The sequence below is a fragment of the Anser cygnoides genome, chromosome 1 (assembly GCF_040182565.1).
Source record: "Anser cygnoides isolate HZ-2024a breed goose chromosome 1, Taihu_goose_T2T_genome, whole genome shotgun sequence".
Classification (NCBI taxonomy): Eukaryota; Metazoa; Chordata; class Aves; order Anseriformes; family Anatidae; genus Anser; species Anser cygnoides.
Genome location: NC_089873.1, coordinates 17,234,014 through 17,253,394, shown reverse-complemented (window position 1 = coordinate 17,253,394; position 19,381 = coordinate 17,234,014). Strand labels below are relative to the sequence as shown.

General features: G+C 33.8%; 1 protein-coding gene across 1 annotated transcript in view; it reads right to left on the bottom strand.

Moving 5' to 3' along the window:
* TBC1D22A (TBC1 domain family member 22A) overlaps positions 1-19,381 on the bottom strand; it is a 174,591-nt gene that overhangs the window by 119,572 nt on the left and 35,638 nt on the right. Inside the window, exons 6-8 of the mRNA XM_048068471.2 lie at positions 19,104-19,232; positions 18,082-18,144; positions 15,168-15,282 (exon numbers count right to left, since the gene is read on the bottom strand). Coding sequence (XP_047924428.2) covers positions 15,168-15,282; positions 18,082-18,144; positions 19,104-19,232 — 307 coding nt within the window. The remainder of the gene's footprint in view (positions 1-15,167; positions 15,283-18,081; positions 18,145-19,103; positions 19,233-19,381) is intronic.

Sequence of the window (19,381 nt, the reverse complement as noted above, 5' to 3'; positions counted from 1 at the left end):
AACATGACAAAAAAAATAAATTAAAAAAATCTAAGATCAGATTCACACACCAATACGCAGTGGTATCTGTACAGACAGAAAAATGACAGATCATTTTTCTCTTCAAAGTACTTCTGTAACACCTTCAGAATATTGCAAAGAAATCTGAAAATTCAAAATTTAATTCTGCAGATGAACTGTTTCGTTGCATTCAGTGTTACTAGTTATGTTCAGCTGAACTACACACTGATATACTAAACTAATGCTTTTTAAAGAGTCCCTCACACTAATAAGGAAAAAGAATTATATTTCATGGAACTCTAGATAGATCTGTTTACAAAATGTATGGTTCATTCACTCAAAAACACTTCCAAACTTCTAGTAACACAAGAGTTACAGTAAGAGAACCTCAGTCAGATGCAACGAAGGTTCACTTTGTCTGAACATCAAAAAATTTTCTGGGTATGGAATTACAGAGAATTTAAAAGACTATGTCTTAAGACAATGCTATTAAATACAATAGCATTGTATTTTTATAATGGGAAATCCTTTAAAAAGGGTCTATAAATTAATATACAGATTTAAATAGGAATTATTTACTGGAGTGAAGAAAGCAACTCTATGAAGGCCAAAATGTAATTATAAGTTCTAAAAACAGTCTGTGTATCTGCATATGGAAGGATGAATTTAACAAGTATTAAGACTTCTTACCTGAAACTGTCAAAAAAAAGAAACTGTCCTGCACTTAATTACTTATTATTAAAAGGTGGTAAAAGAGAACTCATTTGAATAATCCTATAAACACTAATATGTTTTAATACATTACGTAGATAACTTTAACAAGGCTAAAGGTTTAACTCGAATAAACATAAAAATGGTAAAAACATTCAAGAAACTGTACGTGAACATAAACATTTAAAAACTTCACAGGTTCAGTTTTTTCAGGGATGAAAGACTGAAAAATTTGTCACTCTCAAGTAAGCTGAACAACAATTTACATACAACAATAACTCAAACTAAGAATAAATTCACACCCTCATGGGAAAAAAATGTTTTAACCTACTACTAGCATTCAACTGAACATCAAAATAAATTCTCGAACTAAAAGAAAAATGGATGGCAGAGGAAATAACTGCTTTTCCATGACATCCTATGCACAAGCCTATGATTGTGGCAGTTTGCTGCAAATCCAAGTTCTACAGTACTGGCCAAGTGTCCTTACAAATAAGGAAGCACATCCTTTTCATTATATCCCACAACATTACAGCAAATAAGGAAGAAATGCATCTAACAAACTTACTGCCTTATTTAAAACAGAACATACGAGTACCATCCACTACTTGTACTTTTTTTTTTTTAGCATAAATTGCTAGATACTGAATTTTAAAAAGCATATTTGAACAGGATGAACTCTGACTACAACGGTTACAGTACTTCTTATATTCCTTAACTGCTGTGTACATTCCTTAACTACCTTACTTTGCTGCAATCTATAAATTTCCCCGAGAAACTGTAACGTTTACCTGTGGGGAAAACAAACCAATTCTGCATCCTTTTCTCATGATATTCAAACACATTTTTACATACTATATAGGTATTTATCATTAAATGACACAACATGGGTATATCCTTTCTCTAGGGAAAAAAAAAACTATACTCAAAAATAGTTTAGTTTATTTCTTTCCTATGTAAGTGTAAGAATGGCAATGTATTTCAGTACAACTGTAATTTAAGGAAAGTAATTCTTTATCTCATAATCAACCAAAGACAGAACATGTAAATCAGTTCAGAAATGTATCTTTAATGACAATTTATAAGTCAAGAAATTGAAAGAAATGTTTTGCTGTTTTTTTTTGTTGTTGTTTTGTTTTTTAATAAAAAACAATGTGCTACAAAAGCATTAAACATTTTCTGTTACTATGAAACTGATTACTTAATGTTTTTCCCCTTCTTTGGTCATTGGTTTTCTTAAGTACTTAATTTTTCACTTCTGTTTTATAATATCCTTTTTACAGAATATGGTAGAAATTCAAAATTTCAGATTTCCCAAATTAGTAACAAGCAAAAAATCCCCCCGCTGATGAAAAAAGATCAATTACTTACAAAAGATGTTTTTACTTCCCTGTCCATGACTGTAATGAAATTGTATTTAAACTGCAAGCAAAGCCTATTCAATTAAAAACAATTTCACCATACAGATTTCTGACAACTGTATCTGAATTTGTTTGAATATTATAAAACATTAACCATACATGTTATTTAAAATAAAAGAAAAAGCTGTTTATAACTGTTTAAAGTGCTGAGTCATCTTATTTTGAAAACCTTCTCATAGGTCTTAAGTTGTTACTGATCTGCATCAACAGTATTTGAATGTTAAGCTCCTGACAATTTGTACAACATGTTATCATTGCTTAAGTAATTCCTCCTCTTTTAGCTTTTCTTCCTGTGAGCTCCTTCATAATAAACCCACAAAGTTGTGATATTTGGACGCCAAAAGCCATTAAAGTCATTTCCCAGTCTGTTCGAAAGCATGCTTGAAAAGATTTAGATCTGCAAGTATAAACACCTCTGTGCTTCTGCACTATAAAAGATTATCATTAATTATAACTATACAGAGACCGTGGGGAGAGTAAAAGGAATGCACAAGCCAAAACTAAAATACACAGCTCCCTTCGGAATACACGGCTCTCCCATAGTTACATTAATTGTAATTAACTTTCTTCTTCTTCACAATTTTTTTCCTTTTTACACCCGCAGAAATCTTTTGGCATCTCTTCAATCCCATTTAAATTCTTCTACCATTATTCAAGTTTTTGTTTTTCATTTATTCTCATGATGCAACATTTCCAGTTTGTAGTTTCAAATAAAACACTTTTCAGTAAACTCTCACGACTTCCTCCCAGTACAAGAATATTAGTTTTGTAATTGTTTTCTGAAATGAGACAGAATAATCCACAGAAGATATTTCAATCTTACCAGAAATCTATTATTTTAAGGTAACATTCATATTATCGGTTTCATTTTTTTTTTTATTTTTTTTTTTAATTCTAGGGGTATACATCAAACATCACAAAATAACACACCTTTTTTAAACACTGATGTGAAGGCTGGGCCACAAGTTGTAACATACTTAACAGTATTCTCAAAATACTCTTTATTCAGATGATACGGAAGCATGTAGATTAAAAAAATATGACAGGAAGAAAGAAAAAGGAAAAAAAACCTCAAAGTCTACTCGAAAATATCTGCACTCACAATAACAAGCAGAACAGATAACAGGAAGCCATAGGTATATGGAAGTCTAATCCAGTTATTTTTGCTTTAACAGCCGTAAGAAATTTTTGTACTAGAACAAGGTATTATGTTAGGAAGAGTAAGAAGGTAATCTTATGCTTACAGACATAAATGATTCAAAAAAAAAAGTATGTGAAATGGAAGTTGGCAATTTTTCAGTTACTATCGCATGCCAACAAAGAAAAAGATCACAAATTTTCATTTCATTTTCTATATAACAAGAAAGGCAGTCATACAGCAGTATCCTTAAGATAAATACAACGAATTCAAATAGTGATACCTGGAAGTAATTACTACCAGTCAAGAGAAATCTTAAGACTGATAAATCCCCGGTTTTGACACCTAGTTTAATCTCTGAGCTAGTGTTTGCTCCTTCAGTAGTTGCTCTTACAGCTTATCTCCATATCCAATCTTTCTTAATCCCTTTGGACACTTCTTTTAAAAAAAAAAAAAAAAAGAAAAGAAAAGCTTGTAACCAGAACAGAGATAAAAATGTCTGTTGCTTACCACACTTTCAATAAAAATACAGCAATATAAGTACAAAAACACTGCTTTGAAATAATTATTTAGGTAGGTTAAAGTGACAGCTTCGGGGTTCAGAGCGCACCTACTTCAGATGTCACCCTGAAAATGGAATAGCGTTTTCTAACACTCCAAGTCTGAATTACTCGGATATTTTCTACTTTATTACATGGAAGACATCCCTTTTTATTTGAAGACCTATCAAAATAATGCCGACATATGCAAAAACAGACTAACAAAAAAGAAACATTTGATTTTTTGTTTGTTTGTATTTAAGAAGATTTTCCCCTCTCTCCTCCCAAAGGAAGGAAAAGTTTCTTTTTAATATAACACAAATCTCCTGTGAAGGAATATTCGTAACAAATCATTTATGTTTTTTAAGTTGAAATGCCTGAGCAACTTCTAATACGCTCTCAGTACAAATCTACCATTTTCCATTTTGTCTAACTTTTCTGTTCTATTCCTCTTGTTATCACAGTTAGCTACATAGAATGCCTTTTTGCTGAAGACAATTTAAAAGCCTAAGAAAAGCCTAAGAGACTAAGATATCCTTTTTTTTTTTTTAACAGAAATTCATAAGACACTATGAGCAATGAATACCATTACTCAAAACATTAATTTTCTCTTAGGTAAAGAACTAAAAATAACAGGCAATTCAGCAGTTGGATATACTTATTAGAATAATTTTAATGTCTTCCTTTCCACTTTTGACAGGAGCTGTTAACCACAGCCAGCAAAATTTAACTTCGATTAAGCTTATTCCAATTCTGATAGCTCAGTGCTTTTTTTTAAAAAAGTATCCAAAGCGAAGTTTTATTTAAAGTGACTTATTTTTTCCCTGGCAGATAGTGAAGCTACGGGAACATCCTATTTCCTCAACTATAACACTTTTATAAGCTAAATGTTCATCACTATTACTACCATACTTCTTTAATCACACTAAAGAGGGTATTTTATTATAGTCCACACTTCGTTCACAATTTTCAGCATATGCCAGTTCATAAGAATAAAACTTTCCAATTTATGTGGTTATGTGAATGAGTTTCAAGAACTTGATTTTGTTTTAATGGACTTTATGAAGTTGACTGGAGCTTCCTCCATTCCTTTACTCTGATGAGACTTCAAACACTTCGGTTATAAAGATCAATGGAACTACTTCAGAAAAATTTAGTTCATAGGAGACGTGACAGAAGTAACGGTAAAAGCAATTCCACATAGGATAAGACAAGCAAATAATATGGCAAAGCTTAGACTGCTTTGGAAAGCAGAGATTTCTATTCATTCTGTCCAGATACGCAGAGATCTAGAAGAGCTGAAGCCTCAAGCAGGAACAGGTACCTTAAAGGAGGCTGTAGCGAGGTGGGGGTTGGTCTATTCTCCCACATGTCCAGTGACAGGACGAGGGGGAATGGGCTAAAGCTGTGCTAGGGAAGGTTTAGGTTGGATATTAGGAAGAACTTCTTTACCAAAAGGGTTGTTAGTCATTGGAATGGGCTGCCCAGGGAAGTGGTTGAGTCACCATCCCTGGAAGTCTTTAAAATATGTTTAGATGTAAAGCTTAGTGATATGGTTTAGTGGAGGACTTGTTAGTGTTAGGTCAGCGGTTGGACTAGGTGATCTTGGAGGTCTCTTCCAACCTAGACGATTCTGTGGTATCTTGAGGTTCTGAATATAACTTTCAGTTCCTAAACAGCAAAGTCAACTATAAATCTTACCTAAACAATCCAAGTAATTGTAAAATAAAAACCTCTGCATGTTCAAAATAGTCAAAGCAAAAATAAAGACTTTCAGGGGAATTGACAAAAAGAAAGTTTGTGCATCTGTTTTTTCTCCCTCCCCCCCCCTTCTTTCTCCCCCCCCCCCTTTTTTTAAGATAACCTTGAAGTTGAAACTGATAACTACAAAATTTATATGCAAAGTGCTTGATCACAATTATTTGTAAGAATGTGTTCAGTCTCAAATTTTTCTCAAAAAAAGCCTGTTAAGTAGACCATATATCCAACATAACAGATGAACTGTTAATTAGCTTGGAAATTTGACCGTATGTTTAAGAGTGAAAACAAAATTGAAACAAAGGTGTATGAGAAGGATTTATTTTGTAAGAGTACTGTCAACTGTAATAACAATAGAGATCATTAAAGACAGTAATAGAAAGTAAATATGCTAGAAATGCAGATTACTTTACCATAGCCTACATCTGTTGAGATGCTTTTATGAGTACTTCCTAACTTAAGTGAAAAATAAGCAGTATTCATAAAGACTTCTTATGAGGGTGCAGCTTAATAAAGCAGCGATAGCAATCTAAGATTTACCTGGCATTAAACAGAGATCTTGCTACTCCCTCCTTTCCTAACTTGCTCTTATCCCCCTATCAACACTGATATTCATCTCTGATCCCATAGATTAAATTATTCATTTTGTTTTGGGGCTAGTTTCCTGCCGGTTTAGCTGAAGCACCAAGCGATAAGACAAGGAGAAATGGCTTCACGTTGCACCAGGGGAGGTTAAAGTTCGGTATTAGGACAAATTTCTTTACTGAAAGTGTTGTGCAGCATTGGAATAGGCTGCCAGAGAAGTGGTTGAGCCACCATCCTTGGTGGCTTCAAGAAACATGTAGATTTAGAACTTCGTAGCATGGTTTAGTGGTGGACTTGTCAGTACTAGGTTAAAGGTTGGACTAGATGATCTTAGAGGTCTTTTCCAGCCTGAATGATTCTATGAACTGGTCCACTGTGCTAGAGAAATGTCAATATTGACCAAAGATGGGAGACAGGAATGCAGGTTTGTGATTGGGAAAAAGGAAGTAAAACTACCCATTTTGACAGCAACTAGCCCCGTTTCAGCTGGGTGATCTAAGCACACGGCAAACAAATCCATTTCAGTCCACCTAAATTTGATTTGGAATTACTCAAATATGCAGCTCCACTGTTAAGTTAAAAGAGCGGTAAAATGAAGGCAAGGTACATTAACCTCTTAAAACAGCAACTGGAATGTGGAAGAAGATGAATTCTACAGCATGTATCACTCAATTGAGTTCACACAGTTCAAAGCCCTTACTGGGAACCCAATATATCACTGAATTAAATACATATAGCAATATACTATCACACAACTACACCAAACTGTTACCTGTGCATGTGTGCTCGGCTGTTCATTATTAACACCTTCTCAAAGTTACTTGATTCCCAAGACATACCAGTAGCACGAATTGGGTTAGAAAAACTAGCTAAAATTCTATTAATTAAATAGATAAATCACCTCATTTTGACTGAAGTAGATTCAGAGAGAGGTTATGCAGATACACTCATGTATTTGGTACCAAATGTCATCACTTGGCTTGCAGTAGGTTGAACAACTACGGAAAAATAGTAGTGAATAAACTCTCTTACTAGAAAGCCACACAAAGTGCATACCTGGCTAAAGCCCAGCTGTATTTATTAGTGCTTTTACTAGCACACCAGATGAAAACATAGTCCTTAATTGAAATAGTTATAAAGCTCTAAGTCAGAACTAAATGCTCACTACAGGATTAGTCAAATTGGAAGTAAGAAATACGCCAGCAAGTCAGGCTGAAAGATATAGATGATTTTTTCCAAGTAAATAATATCCATATATAAAAATGAAAGGATCAAAAGATTGAAGACAATTTTTAGGTCATTGCTATCCATTAAAAATAATCTGCATTCCACAAGTCCTTCCATTGTATTTGCCTTCCTTCATCTTCCCCTCATTCCCTGAGACTTTAAAAGTTAAGCATGAGATGTCCTCTGTAGTACTGTTCACATATTCCTTACGGTTCTGTTTACAATGCATCCAAACATAGTGCTTTATTAACTGACCCTAGACCCAGCAATATATTATGGCACTGCTAGCTGACAAATAATTCAAACAAGTCACAGCTAAGTTTTCACATGGATTCTCCTACTTGATTACAGTCAATAGGACATAAAATAGTAAAATTTCTTTGCCAAATTAGGCCTGAAAAACTTTATTAATAAAGAAAATTGCTTAGACATTTGTGTATGGTTCATTTTTCTTGAGTGAGACATACATAAAAACAAACGAACAGCTGAAAAATACAATCTAGCCAATTGCTTCAAAAGAGTACTAAGGCCTTTTTAAAGCACTAAACACACTAACCTTTAAGTTTGCATTTTTATCTCCTTTGATGCAATGCAATTTACCTGCAGAAAACTTGATTTTTTTTCATTACAACACCTCTGAAATATTAGGTGAATATATGAATGAAAAAAAGTCTGAATCACAGTAGAATATACATGTATTTGAAAGTGACTACAACTTAGAATACACTGTTTCTTCACAAGGATCAATCCTGACAGCCTACAAATATTAGTCTAAAAACTGCAGTGACTCATAAGTGGTGTAATTAGTACTCTCCAAACAAAAAGAATGCTTGAATTCCAACTGAGGACTCTGATAGGTGGTACAATATGAAATAAGGAAGAAATAAGACCTGTAAGAGGTCTCATGAAGCTCCTAAATTAAGCAGAACAAGCCAAACCATAAGAAAGAAACAGGATAAAATAAAATTTAACTCCATAAATGCTATTTATGGAGTTAGGAAAGACCCTGTTAGGACACAATTTCAGCACCTATCATGTCCAGCTGCCAGACAGTACACACAGAGGACTGATATAGAAGTATGATGACCTCAGCACCATGAACATGCACAACACATGCCTCTGCTTATTTGAGGAGCCTGCTCTCCTTTTCCATAGTACAAAGCAAGAAGGTGGCATCATCATCTAAAAACAAATTCAAACTCTGCTTACTTTACTCATCACAGTCCTCTATTTCTTCAGCTATTCTGCACTACTTCCAAAATACAGTCACTGGACAATATTGGCTTATCAACAGGATGAGAGTTGGGGAACATATTCCTAGAAGTTGAGGAAGTGAACAATGCTGATCTCATAGCAACCTGAGATAATGGTAAATAATTTCTGTGCTATGTTACAGTTTTATACATATATATAGGATGTATGCATATACTGAATGTTTTTTAATATGTGAAAGTACAGAAGAGAGAAGTGCTTCACCAAGAATTGACAGGTAAGTCAAAAGTTTTAGATCTCTGACCTGATTATGTATGTTGTAGATCTTTACTGAGGCAAACATACGATGTTTTCGGGACTTATGCGGAAGACAGAATTATAGAATCACAGAGGGGCTGAGGCTGGCATGGCCCTCCGGAGGCCAGCTGATCCCACCCCTGCCCAAGCAGGGACACCCAGAGCAGGCTGCCCAGGACCACATCCATGCAGCCTTTCAAGATCTCCAAGGAGAGAGACTCCACAAGAAAAATGCTGTCAGTATTTTCAAGACTGTGTGAGCTTTCTTCATTCTTGGCTGCCACCATCCCCCCATCCACTAAATCACACAGATAGCAATATTTCACTCAATTATCAAAGACTATTTCAAAGAATATAGGTCATGTTTATGACAATTTCAGTCAATTTCATTTAATACAATGACTATAACTATAAAATGTCATAGAAATTGTCAAGAAGCAGCACTGTAATACATTTTTGTATGTGCAAACTATATTACTGGTGATTTGCATTAAGGATAGAAAATTTAATGTGATTAAATGGAACTTACGGCATTGAATTTTTACATGATAGAAGAGTGATTTAAATATTTTGAATAGTTTTTCATGAAAGTTTTACAATGAGGAATAATGAGAAAATATTTTCTTAATACTTTCAACTTGCAAAAAAAGATGTTAAAATGTCAATTATGCTTCACATGTCAGTGCTTTTATGTAAATTTAGTTTAAGTCTCATAAATCATTTCAATCAAATGTGTAAATAAAAATATTTTAATACACTTGTTCAAAAAGGTATTTATTTGAACAAAAAAGCATTAAAACATCGGAACCTTGTTATTAAATTATCATAAAAGTTCCAGTGTGTACAAAAATTGCAAATACACTCTTTTCATCTCTCAAACTGAAGAAGCTCCTCATATTCCTGACAGCTCTGTGATGGTAAGTTTTCCAGTATTTCTTTCCTGGTAAACCTGAAGAGAGCAAGGATGATTCTGTCAGTCTTCAACCTCTCGGAGGGCCTATAAGAGGGATGGGGAAAGCATCCCATTACTTCAGTTATAGCTCTATAGTTCATAGAATAACTACAAATATGTATTTTCCACTTTATCACCTCAAAACCCAGTGCACGAGCCCTATTTGTAATTCTCCAGTGACAACTAAATTGATGGAATTAAATAAGAAAGGTGTTTAGATAGGAGAATTAATTATCTCAAATTACTTTAAATACTGCAGCAATCAAGGTTTCACCTCGGTCTTTTAAGAAAAACAATGCATGTTAAAATTTTACTTTCTAATCACCTAAGTAAAGGAAAAATCTTCTAATAGCTATCTGGAGTCACCAGGTTAATACCCTTTGTTTTCTGGTTTACCGCCTTGCTATTCAGAAATCCAGTTTTATTCTAAACAGATTTATTTACTACATAAATATTACAACTCTGGAAAAAAAATCTCTGGTAAAGTAACATCTTTTTTATACCCTATAAATAAACATTGAGGAATTACCTCAGATACAACCATGATGCAATGTTCTGAAACATTACTTCAATTATATTATGAAAATCAGGATTTTAGATACAGCATTCAACGAACTACGAAAAATCAGAATAAATGGTTTAAAATTTAATTATTTTCAGCAGCTATGCTGAAAAGGAAGGAAAGAAAGTAATGATCAGTACAAATTCTCATTTTAAGGGCAGAATCATCACAGAATCATCATAGAATGGCTCGGTTTGTAAGGGACCTCGATGATCATCTAACTACAACCCCTCTGCCCTTGGCAGGGATGCCACCCACTAGGATCACGTTGGCCAAGGCCTCCTCCAGCCTGGCAAGGAAGGAAATGTGACACGGAAGACACGAAAGACTTTCTGTGACATATGAGAGGGAATGTAAAGAAAAGTAAAGGAGTCCCAATGAACCTTTATGTTCTCACAGTAACATTGCTCTGGAACTAAATCCCTTTTCAAATCCATTAGGATTTATGGAGTAATTATTTCAGGCTAATGTCATGGCAGTATTAATTTAAAAAAAAAAAAAAACCAACACTGGGCAACAAAACTGCATTTAATGCCTTTTACAAAAGTATTTAAGATTACAAGAAAAATACTTACAAGAGTAAGACCCCCTATTTCCAAAGTTTTCGGTTCATGAGTTCTTGTGAGCATCCTCAAATTCTCTCAAGCTCCTCTACTGCAAGAAGATTGTAGGCAAGATCTCTATCACCACTCCAGTCTTCAGCAGCCTGATTTTTCTTGACTTTCTTTATCCAACATAAAATGATAAAGTGCTATAATAGTGTTCAATTTTCTATTTTCTGCCCTTGACTTGCTACTAACTCCTAATTCCCTCTTGATTCAACACTGCTAGAGGTCGCAAAGTGATCTCACACAGCCATCCCATTTAGCAGTGCCCTCACATAAATCCTTATTATGATGGTGATTTTCCCGAGCTTTTGTCTCTGTGGATGGTGAGTAAATCCATGTCCTCTGTGTGGTTATAGATACAGACACAAGTAGTGAACTACTGAAATGCAAATGTACTACAGAAACATTAGATGCAGTAAAAATGTAGCTGACTCCATGAGCAAGAAATCACAAGCAGCTGTGCAGCGCAATATTTAGGAACAATTTAGATCCTGTAGATCACCACAAACTCCAAGCAACAAGAAGGTGTATAAAGAGAGCAACAGATTGTGGCTTGAAATAGGACTTCCAATCCAGCATAAAATTTCCTCGTCTACCTTACATCAGTAACCAGCCATTAGTCTCATAGCATATCTTATCTCATTAACAAAAATGCTTCTGAAATTGTATCCACATGGATGAGATTCATTTTGATATAAACCTGTATGTTACAACGACACAGAGCTTCCAGGAAAACTGCCCTAAAAGTAATTAGCATTTGTTCTAAAAACGCAGGTTATAATGGTGATGTGTCATGTAAGAGGTTAGGAGTGATAACGTAATGTTAAAAATTCCAAGAAGTTGCTTATTATGGCAGAATAAGTTAAAAAATCTCTAACATTTTTCAATGGAAAAAAAATAAATGAAATCAGCATACGCAATTACCTGGCATTTAAAAAAAAAAAACAAGCAAAAAATATGTTTTAAATGCCTTCTTCTCCTAATTTATACCAGAAATGCTAGTCTAACTCTACTATATTTGTGCCTATCTTGGCTGGGTTTGACAACCAAGTTTTATCTTGCTGAAAATGTTACAGTACTCTGCCTTTACTAATTCTGGGGAACTAGTAAGATATTACCAAATTGCTCTTTCGTCACACTTATGCTGCTGGACAGGTTGAAAGAAAACTCTCAGCATTCAAAATATTCAATTTCTACATTCAGTTACTCGACCTATTCTAAATGCGTGAAGCCACATACTAAAATTAGGTACTTCAAGCTGTAATAAACCATCAAAACATCTATGACTTTGATCCTTATAATAAAAAATATCCATGAATCTGATTTTTGGCATTCAGATTTGAATGAAAAGAAATGTCGCTACGCAAATAAGTTATCACTTCCACACATGTCACTTCAATCTTCAAAAGTTTTTCAGTGACATTTTTCAATGGGGTTTTGAATGTCTGTATCAGAGCAGAGAGATTCCCATCACTAGAATAAATATGTCACAGTTGTTATGTGAGATGAAGGATTAAGGTCTCTCATACTTGCCATAAAGTTAAAATAAATAGGACTTTCCTCTCAATAAAATAACTGTCTAAACCACAAATAACTGTGTGTAAGCACCATCAGGATATACTGTGAAATGACCTAATCAGCACAGATTTATTATTAATGGCATTATTAATAATAATAACCTATTATTAATCTTTAGTAAACCTTACAACCTCTTTTTTTTGTTACAGGAAGAGCTCAAAGTAAAAAGTTTTTATCACTTTCAACAAGATCAATCAAGACCCAAGTAATTCAGAACTGCTACACAAAGGTTTCAGTTAAACTGAGAAAAACTCAAAAATCAATAGTCAAAGGAAAGCAACAAATAAAGCAATATAAGGTTCCAACATACCAACATTCACTTTAAAATCAGAGCAAGAAATACGAACTTGAGTAAAAAATAAATCTAAGGGAAAACAGGTTATTAATAGAACAAATATTAAATACACTAACAGATTAACCACTTTGCCAGGAAACCTGCAATACTGCATTTATTTTTATCTAAATTATTTAAGCACAATTCATACAAACTATTCATATAGTTTTGAATACTTCTATAATTTTACCACGAACCTCAAGATTTTTGAAGTACCTCAGAAATGTTATGTCCCCATTTCAGGTTTAAAATAAAATACACTCTTCATTTTAACTTGAATGTATAACTCAGTGCAACTTGACTACATTAGAAAGACTCAAATCAAAACACTATTTAAAGATAAATCTTGGAATGTTTCTGTACATCACTGCTGAAATAACCACTGTTAGCACTTAGCCAGGACCACTACTATATTCAAGAAAATACGTTCATTTCAGTAATGTTCTCACTAGATAGATATTAGCTTTTAAATTTACTTTGAGAATACAGCTTTTTGAGATTTACACCTTTTCAATAGCATACATCTTTTACGGTTGTTAGTCTTCAAGTTTTGTCTTTCTTCAGTGGAAATTTACTGGAATTGCTCTGCTCTCTGATATGAAAATACTGACAAGCTGGCAAGTACATTAACAATCACCAGGGTCTCCAAATGTAAGATGGTGGTAAAGACAAACTTATTTACCATATTAATTAAATGGTCTATTTAACATGGAATATCAATTCTCTAATCACATCTCATTTGAGCTTCTTATTTCAATTAACAACCCTAAAGTCTACTAGAGATCCTACTGTTCTAGGATCATTAAGAACATTTTCATTATCTGTCAAATGAGGGAGGAAAACGCAGAAACTGCAAGTACTCTCAGGAGTAGGTTCCTACCCTACTTAAGAGATGATTAGGGAGTAAACAGCAGTAGTTCTCATTAGTTGCTTAGCAATGAAATGTCCCCCTATGAAACAAGAAATGAACAAAGCAAGAGGTGTTGCCATGTAAACGATGGATAATCTGTCATCCACTCAAGGATAATCTGTCCTTCATTAAATCCAATCAGTCTGGATTAAGACACCAATGGGTACCTTGCATAGAGAAGGTAGGAAATGAAGAATCACCTATACAGAGACTCACTGAAGTAGCGAGATAAGATGTTGCTCAAGATTACTTATAAGCATTGTTTTCATTGTATGTGTGTATGACAAACAGAAATGCAAGGAAATAGTTTTAATTCAAACTATTGTCATTTTTACTATTCATTTTTACTATACCTTTTACATCCACAGTTATAATTGTTAATGAATTGTTGTTAAACATCAATTGAATTACTGCTAATGATTAGCCATACTCTTAATGTTCATAAAAATTTAAATACTAACCTATAAATGCAAAACATCAATAACGTTCTAGTAAGAGATGAGCATTTAACCAGTTTTCTAAATAGAAAAGTTTGCAAGAAGTATAATCACATGTATGGCCACTAACTCAGCAGAAATACATCAATGTATGCTACTACTGGTATTAGAGCCCTAGAAGTTTGATTACTGCTGCATTAATTTTCAGTCCCCAGTTCCAGCTTGCCATTCTTTCAGCCAAGGATCCACTTTATTAGGTTCCCCTTACCTTCATTTTTCTGCCACTTGGTAAAAGGTTTCCTTGTTTCATGGTTGTTTGTTTTGTTTCTTTTTTTTTTTTTGCTTGGCTGGTATGTTTTTTGGTGGTGTTGTTGTTTTGGTGGTAGTGATTTTTTTTCCCACTATTTCATATACAATTTAAATTTTTCACAAAAACTTGTGAATTAGAGGAAAGAAATGAAATGAAAAAGAAAGGATCAGGAGTGACGAATGAGGCACTTCTCAACTACATCTGCAGTTAAGAAATAAAGATGAAAGCAAATGCTGGATTGCCCTTCTTTTGCCAGCTTCCATATCTGACAAACACAACTCTGCCTGCAACTTCTACAGATGGTTTTTGATTGGTTGGTTGGTTTGGTAGGTTTGTTTGTGGGCGGTTTTTTGGACATATATCTGAAAAGTACCTAAACTCTACTGACTATTTACACAAAATCTGATTGCTTGTCAGTGTATATTCAAGAGAACCATACAGATTTATAATTACAAATATTTATAATAATAGAATCCATGTCTCTAATTATGCTTTGATTAGCTAATCCAAATTGATATTCATATTAAAACAAATGTGCTGTCCTAAAACCAGTACCAATTCATAATTCAGTATTATGATAAATCTTACCTATATATTCACAAACGAAGACTACAAAAAAAGGAGTTACAAGATCATTTATGCCCTGAACATATCCACTGGCTGGATGACGTATAGCCCAGATAAATAAAATTCTTTCAAAGATCTGAAAAAGAATTAAAGAAAGTATCAGATAATTTATCAAGTGGTGAGCACATTTTAAACAACATACTGGAAAAGTATGCAAGGACAGATTTGATATCACAGAGTTACATGTATAAAAATACACTTATAAAAGAATACATGAATGATTGTATTCATAATTAACTGCCAATGTTAATTAAGTTTCTCAGTTATTTAAAAGAAAACATTTTCAGGGTATTAGCACATGTTAAAACCAGCCTTGCATATAATTCAGTTACAGTAGTTACAACAGAGCAGCACTTATTCACTGGAGCTTTTCAAATAATATAAAATTCCTTTCTTCATGATACAGAAATAATAAATCATTTTTCCATGACCATTCATCTCTTTGAGACCAATATTTTATCAATACAGTACCCCTTTTGTTGCTAGGTAACAGAAAGAAGTAATTTATACAATTAATTTTTTTTAATAACATGTCCAATAAAAACTCTGTAATAGTTACATTTGCCTAATACGGCAGCATAGAGCTTTAGAATTCAGAAGCAGGTATGCTGGTTAATAAAACATCTGAAAAATCGGGAATGTAGAAAGAAGGCAACCACCTCCCTTACCACATAGCCCCATCCACTAAGTTCTTCTAACTGTACATTGCTTAGGATCTGCAAAAGCTCCAAAGGCCACAACATGCACAGTCTGACTATGGGAAGGGCAACGTGAGAAGAATACGAAGCAGAAGAATCACAGAACTTATGTCCAACATCAGTTAGGTCTGCGTCAGGTTGTATCTCCTCTTAACTGTTTGCTTCTGCAAGTGCTATGTTTCTTTGGAAAGCTGCAAATGAGCAGCACAGTGAAAGCTGCTATGTGTTTTGCTCTGATTACTGGTACTCATTCAGGCATAATCTTCTGAGGCGAAAGAAAGTTTGCTCCTTCTCTGGAAGGTCTGCCAAAAAGCCAGAGTACAGGTGGGCAGGGAAGCAGGGCAGATGGAGGAGAGCTCATCAAACAAAAGGACTGCATCACTTCTAAGAGCAGGCCTCAGTACTAATAAAAAGGGAAAGACTTTGTAAAGACCCCGAGGTAGAGTTTGCTGCAACCCCAGAAGTCAGCGAATGCTCAGGCTTCAAGACCACTCGCAAGAGACGTGCCCTGAACGGACACAATAGGAAGTTTAGTTTATGAAGCTTTTACTATTTCTGTTCCACCTCACTTCAAATTTTTGTTAGGTTAGCTCCAAATTTGTAATAGCAACTTTCCTTTTCCTCAGAACCCGATAACATACATAGTTTGCATTGCAAGCTGAGATGCCTATGGATTTCAAAGCATTTTTAAAATCCAGCTGTGAAAACTAAGGTATAGGGAAGGGTTATTAAAATTTTTTTTGAGCAGCAAATTATTAAGCAGCAAGGATTACTTAGTAATTGGCATACCAGATTTAATATCCCCAAATGCATCTAATCAGAAATTCAACAAATACACACTGAAATAGTGTTTTCAATTTCCTACTCATTTTCATGAAGTTTCATTTACTGCTTTGAATAGAAAAAAATGAGCACTGAATACCTGAAAGGCAGTCTGATTTAAGTTTCTATACAGCACTCATCACTGTGTTCAAATAGCACTCATTAAAAAGGTCACTTTCCCAAAAGGTTTCCTTCTTGATTTCCAAACCAGCAACAGAAACCGGAATAACTTCTAGTACGAACCACTACATCTCAAGAGTTGTCATTACCTATCAATTACTCTCCTTTGAATTTAACTCCCATTCATCACAACAGTAAGAACTATATTCATATACATAAAAGAAGAATTCATTAGTTTAAATTCAGATTTTGAATTTCTTATGTGTTTTGCCACCTCGGAGAAACTCCAAAACCCCCCAAAGTTTTAATCATGAAAGCTTCTTAGAATTTGCTTTTGTTTCTCTTTAACCAATAAAAGAGGTGGGGATGATTTTATAGAGTATTTTTCAATCTTGTTTCCTTGAAATTATTTCTCCCATACAATGCAAGCAAAGAAGGGAAAATGCACAGGCATATACTATTCTATTCAATCAAACTCGTTTAAAGAGAACACAGAAATTGAAAATAAAATTACACATTACTGCACTTTGACTAATCACATTGACTAAACCTACATTACAATCACTAATCTTTATTAAAATAAAGTATTTATAACATGAAAGTCCAACAAACTTGATTGAACTATATGTGGGAAGACCTCCAATACCTCTCTCCCCCTTTCAAGTGATGCTATTTATTCTCAGTCTTTTAGCTTCTCACTCCAACAATACCCTTCTCTTTCCAACTCCCACTATCCCCTCCCCAATCTACACAACTCCCACAAAAATAAATACTTAAAATTAATTTAAAATGAAGATCTAATAATGAGTTATTTCTACACAGCATCAAATTCAAAACAACTTTTCCTAAACTCAAGTATAAGATAATTTCTTAAGTGGAATACTCTTATGGTAAGAGCTTCCAGATCTTGAATGATTTTGACAAATGCAGAGAACCACAGGAACTATGCTCTGAATTAATTAAAAAAAAATATTAACAACATACATAAAAGGCAAAAAAAGAGTAAAAAGCACAAAACAGAAGAAGAAACCAACAGACTCAAAGCAGAAGATTAATGTTTTTCCTATTACTACTCATGCCTTCATTGTTATGTACTGTACTTATGCATTTTCATTTTTTGGACTTTATGTTAGTTCTCAAGCCAAAATAGCAATTGTCAAATTACTTAATGTGATACGAGATTCATTAATAAAATGGGTTACCTAAAAACCACATTATTTAGATATAATTCTTACCTCTGTTACTTTGGGCTGAAGTCTTAAAACTTCAGGACTCATGCGTGGGATATCTATATGAATCTAATTGGACAGAAACAAGAATCATGTAAAAGGAGACAACGGCACACTTTTTAAATAACAAAAAAGCTTTTTTAATAACAAAAAAAAAATCCTGTGGTTTTACACTGTTAGTTATACACTATCTCATTATTTTAGGAATAACGTGAATTTACTGTAGTTCAAAAAATAAAGGGCTAAAACTTTAAGTCATTATTATCTAATCTGTTAATCAGACAAAAAATCATAGAATTTCCTTTAATGCTTTAAGATCCTTACATCAATTTTGATTGCTTGCAAATTATGGTCTTCTTGGCAATGCTCTTTTCCTCAGTGTAACTACATCTAACAACATACATACATATGTAAAGCCATGTTCAACAGACATTGTGTATACTTCTTGCTACTAAAGATCAGGCTTGAAGCAGAAGAAAGATCGCCACTTTAGCTTTCCTTAGGAAAGAATATGTAGGATAGCTTAGTTTATATTTAGTGATACAAACTAATCATTTAAATACAAAACTTGAAGAACAGTTATCTGCTTATCCAGGGAGGAAAGAAATTTTGACACACCTATCGTAATTACACACCACACAGTTTCAACTTCTTAAGTAGAAGTATGGAGCCAACAAGGAACAGTTAGGTATCCTCTGTACCATCCTCTCACTCATTTGAAGGAGGGTCTGAGGAGATGAATGCTTTGAAAACCCCACTACACTTGAATGTTGAAGCATGTCCGTGTGGTACAGCCACGCAGCATGGCATGACAAAAGCTGACATTAAAAGAAATCCACTATTTTAAGTGTCAAAATATTTCATATTTTGAAACAAATTAAATTGATTTTGCTTCTAAAACATAGGAAAGCTGACTATGAAGTAAGATTTAGTAGATACATAAAAGCAATAGCAAACTTCAAAAATAATCTCTTCAAGTTCTTTAAGAGATCTCATGTAGGTAGAAGTCACTTCAGTAGGTGTTCTACCTGTCTATAGGTATCTTGGTGACTCTCATCATTTCTGGAATCATAGTATTGCTCAACAAAAGCAAAATACTCTTTCCGTTTTCTTTGTAAAGTGCTTTCTCTTCGGTCCACATTTGCGGGAAGATAACCCTGAAAAAAAAAAAAGTTAAATGAAAAGGATATTACTCTTTGCTTCACAAAAAGCACAGTTAGCATTTGATAATATGCAACAGAAAAGCTAATGAACAAATGTAGTACAATGCAGTCCGATTTGAATCTGAATAATACCTTAGCAAATC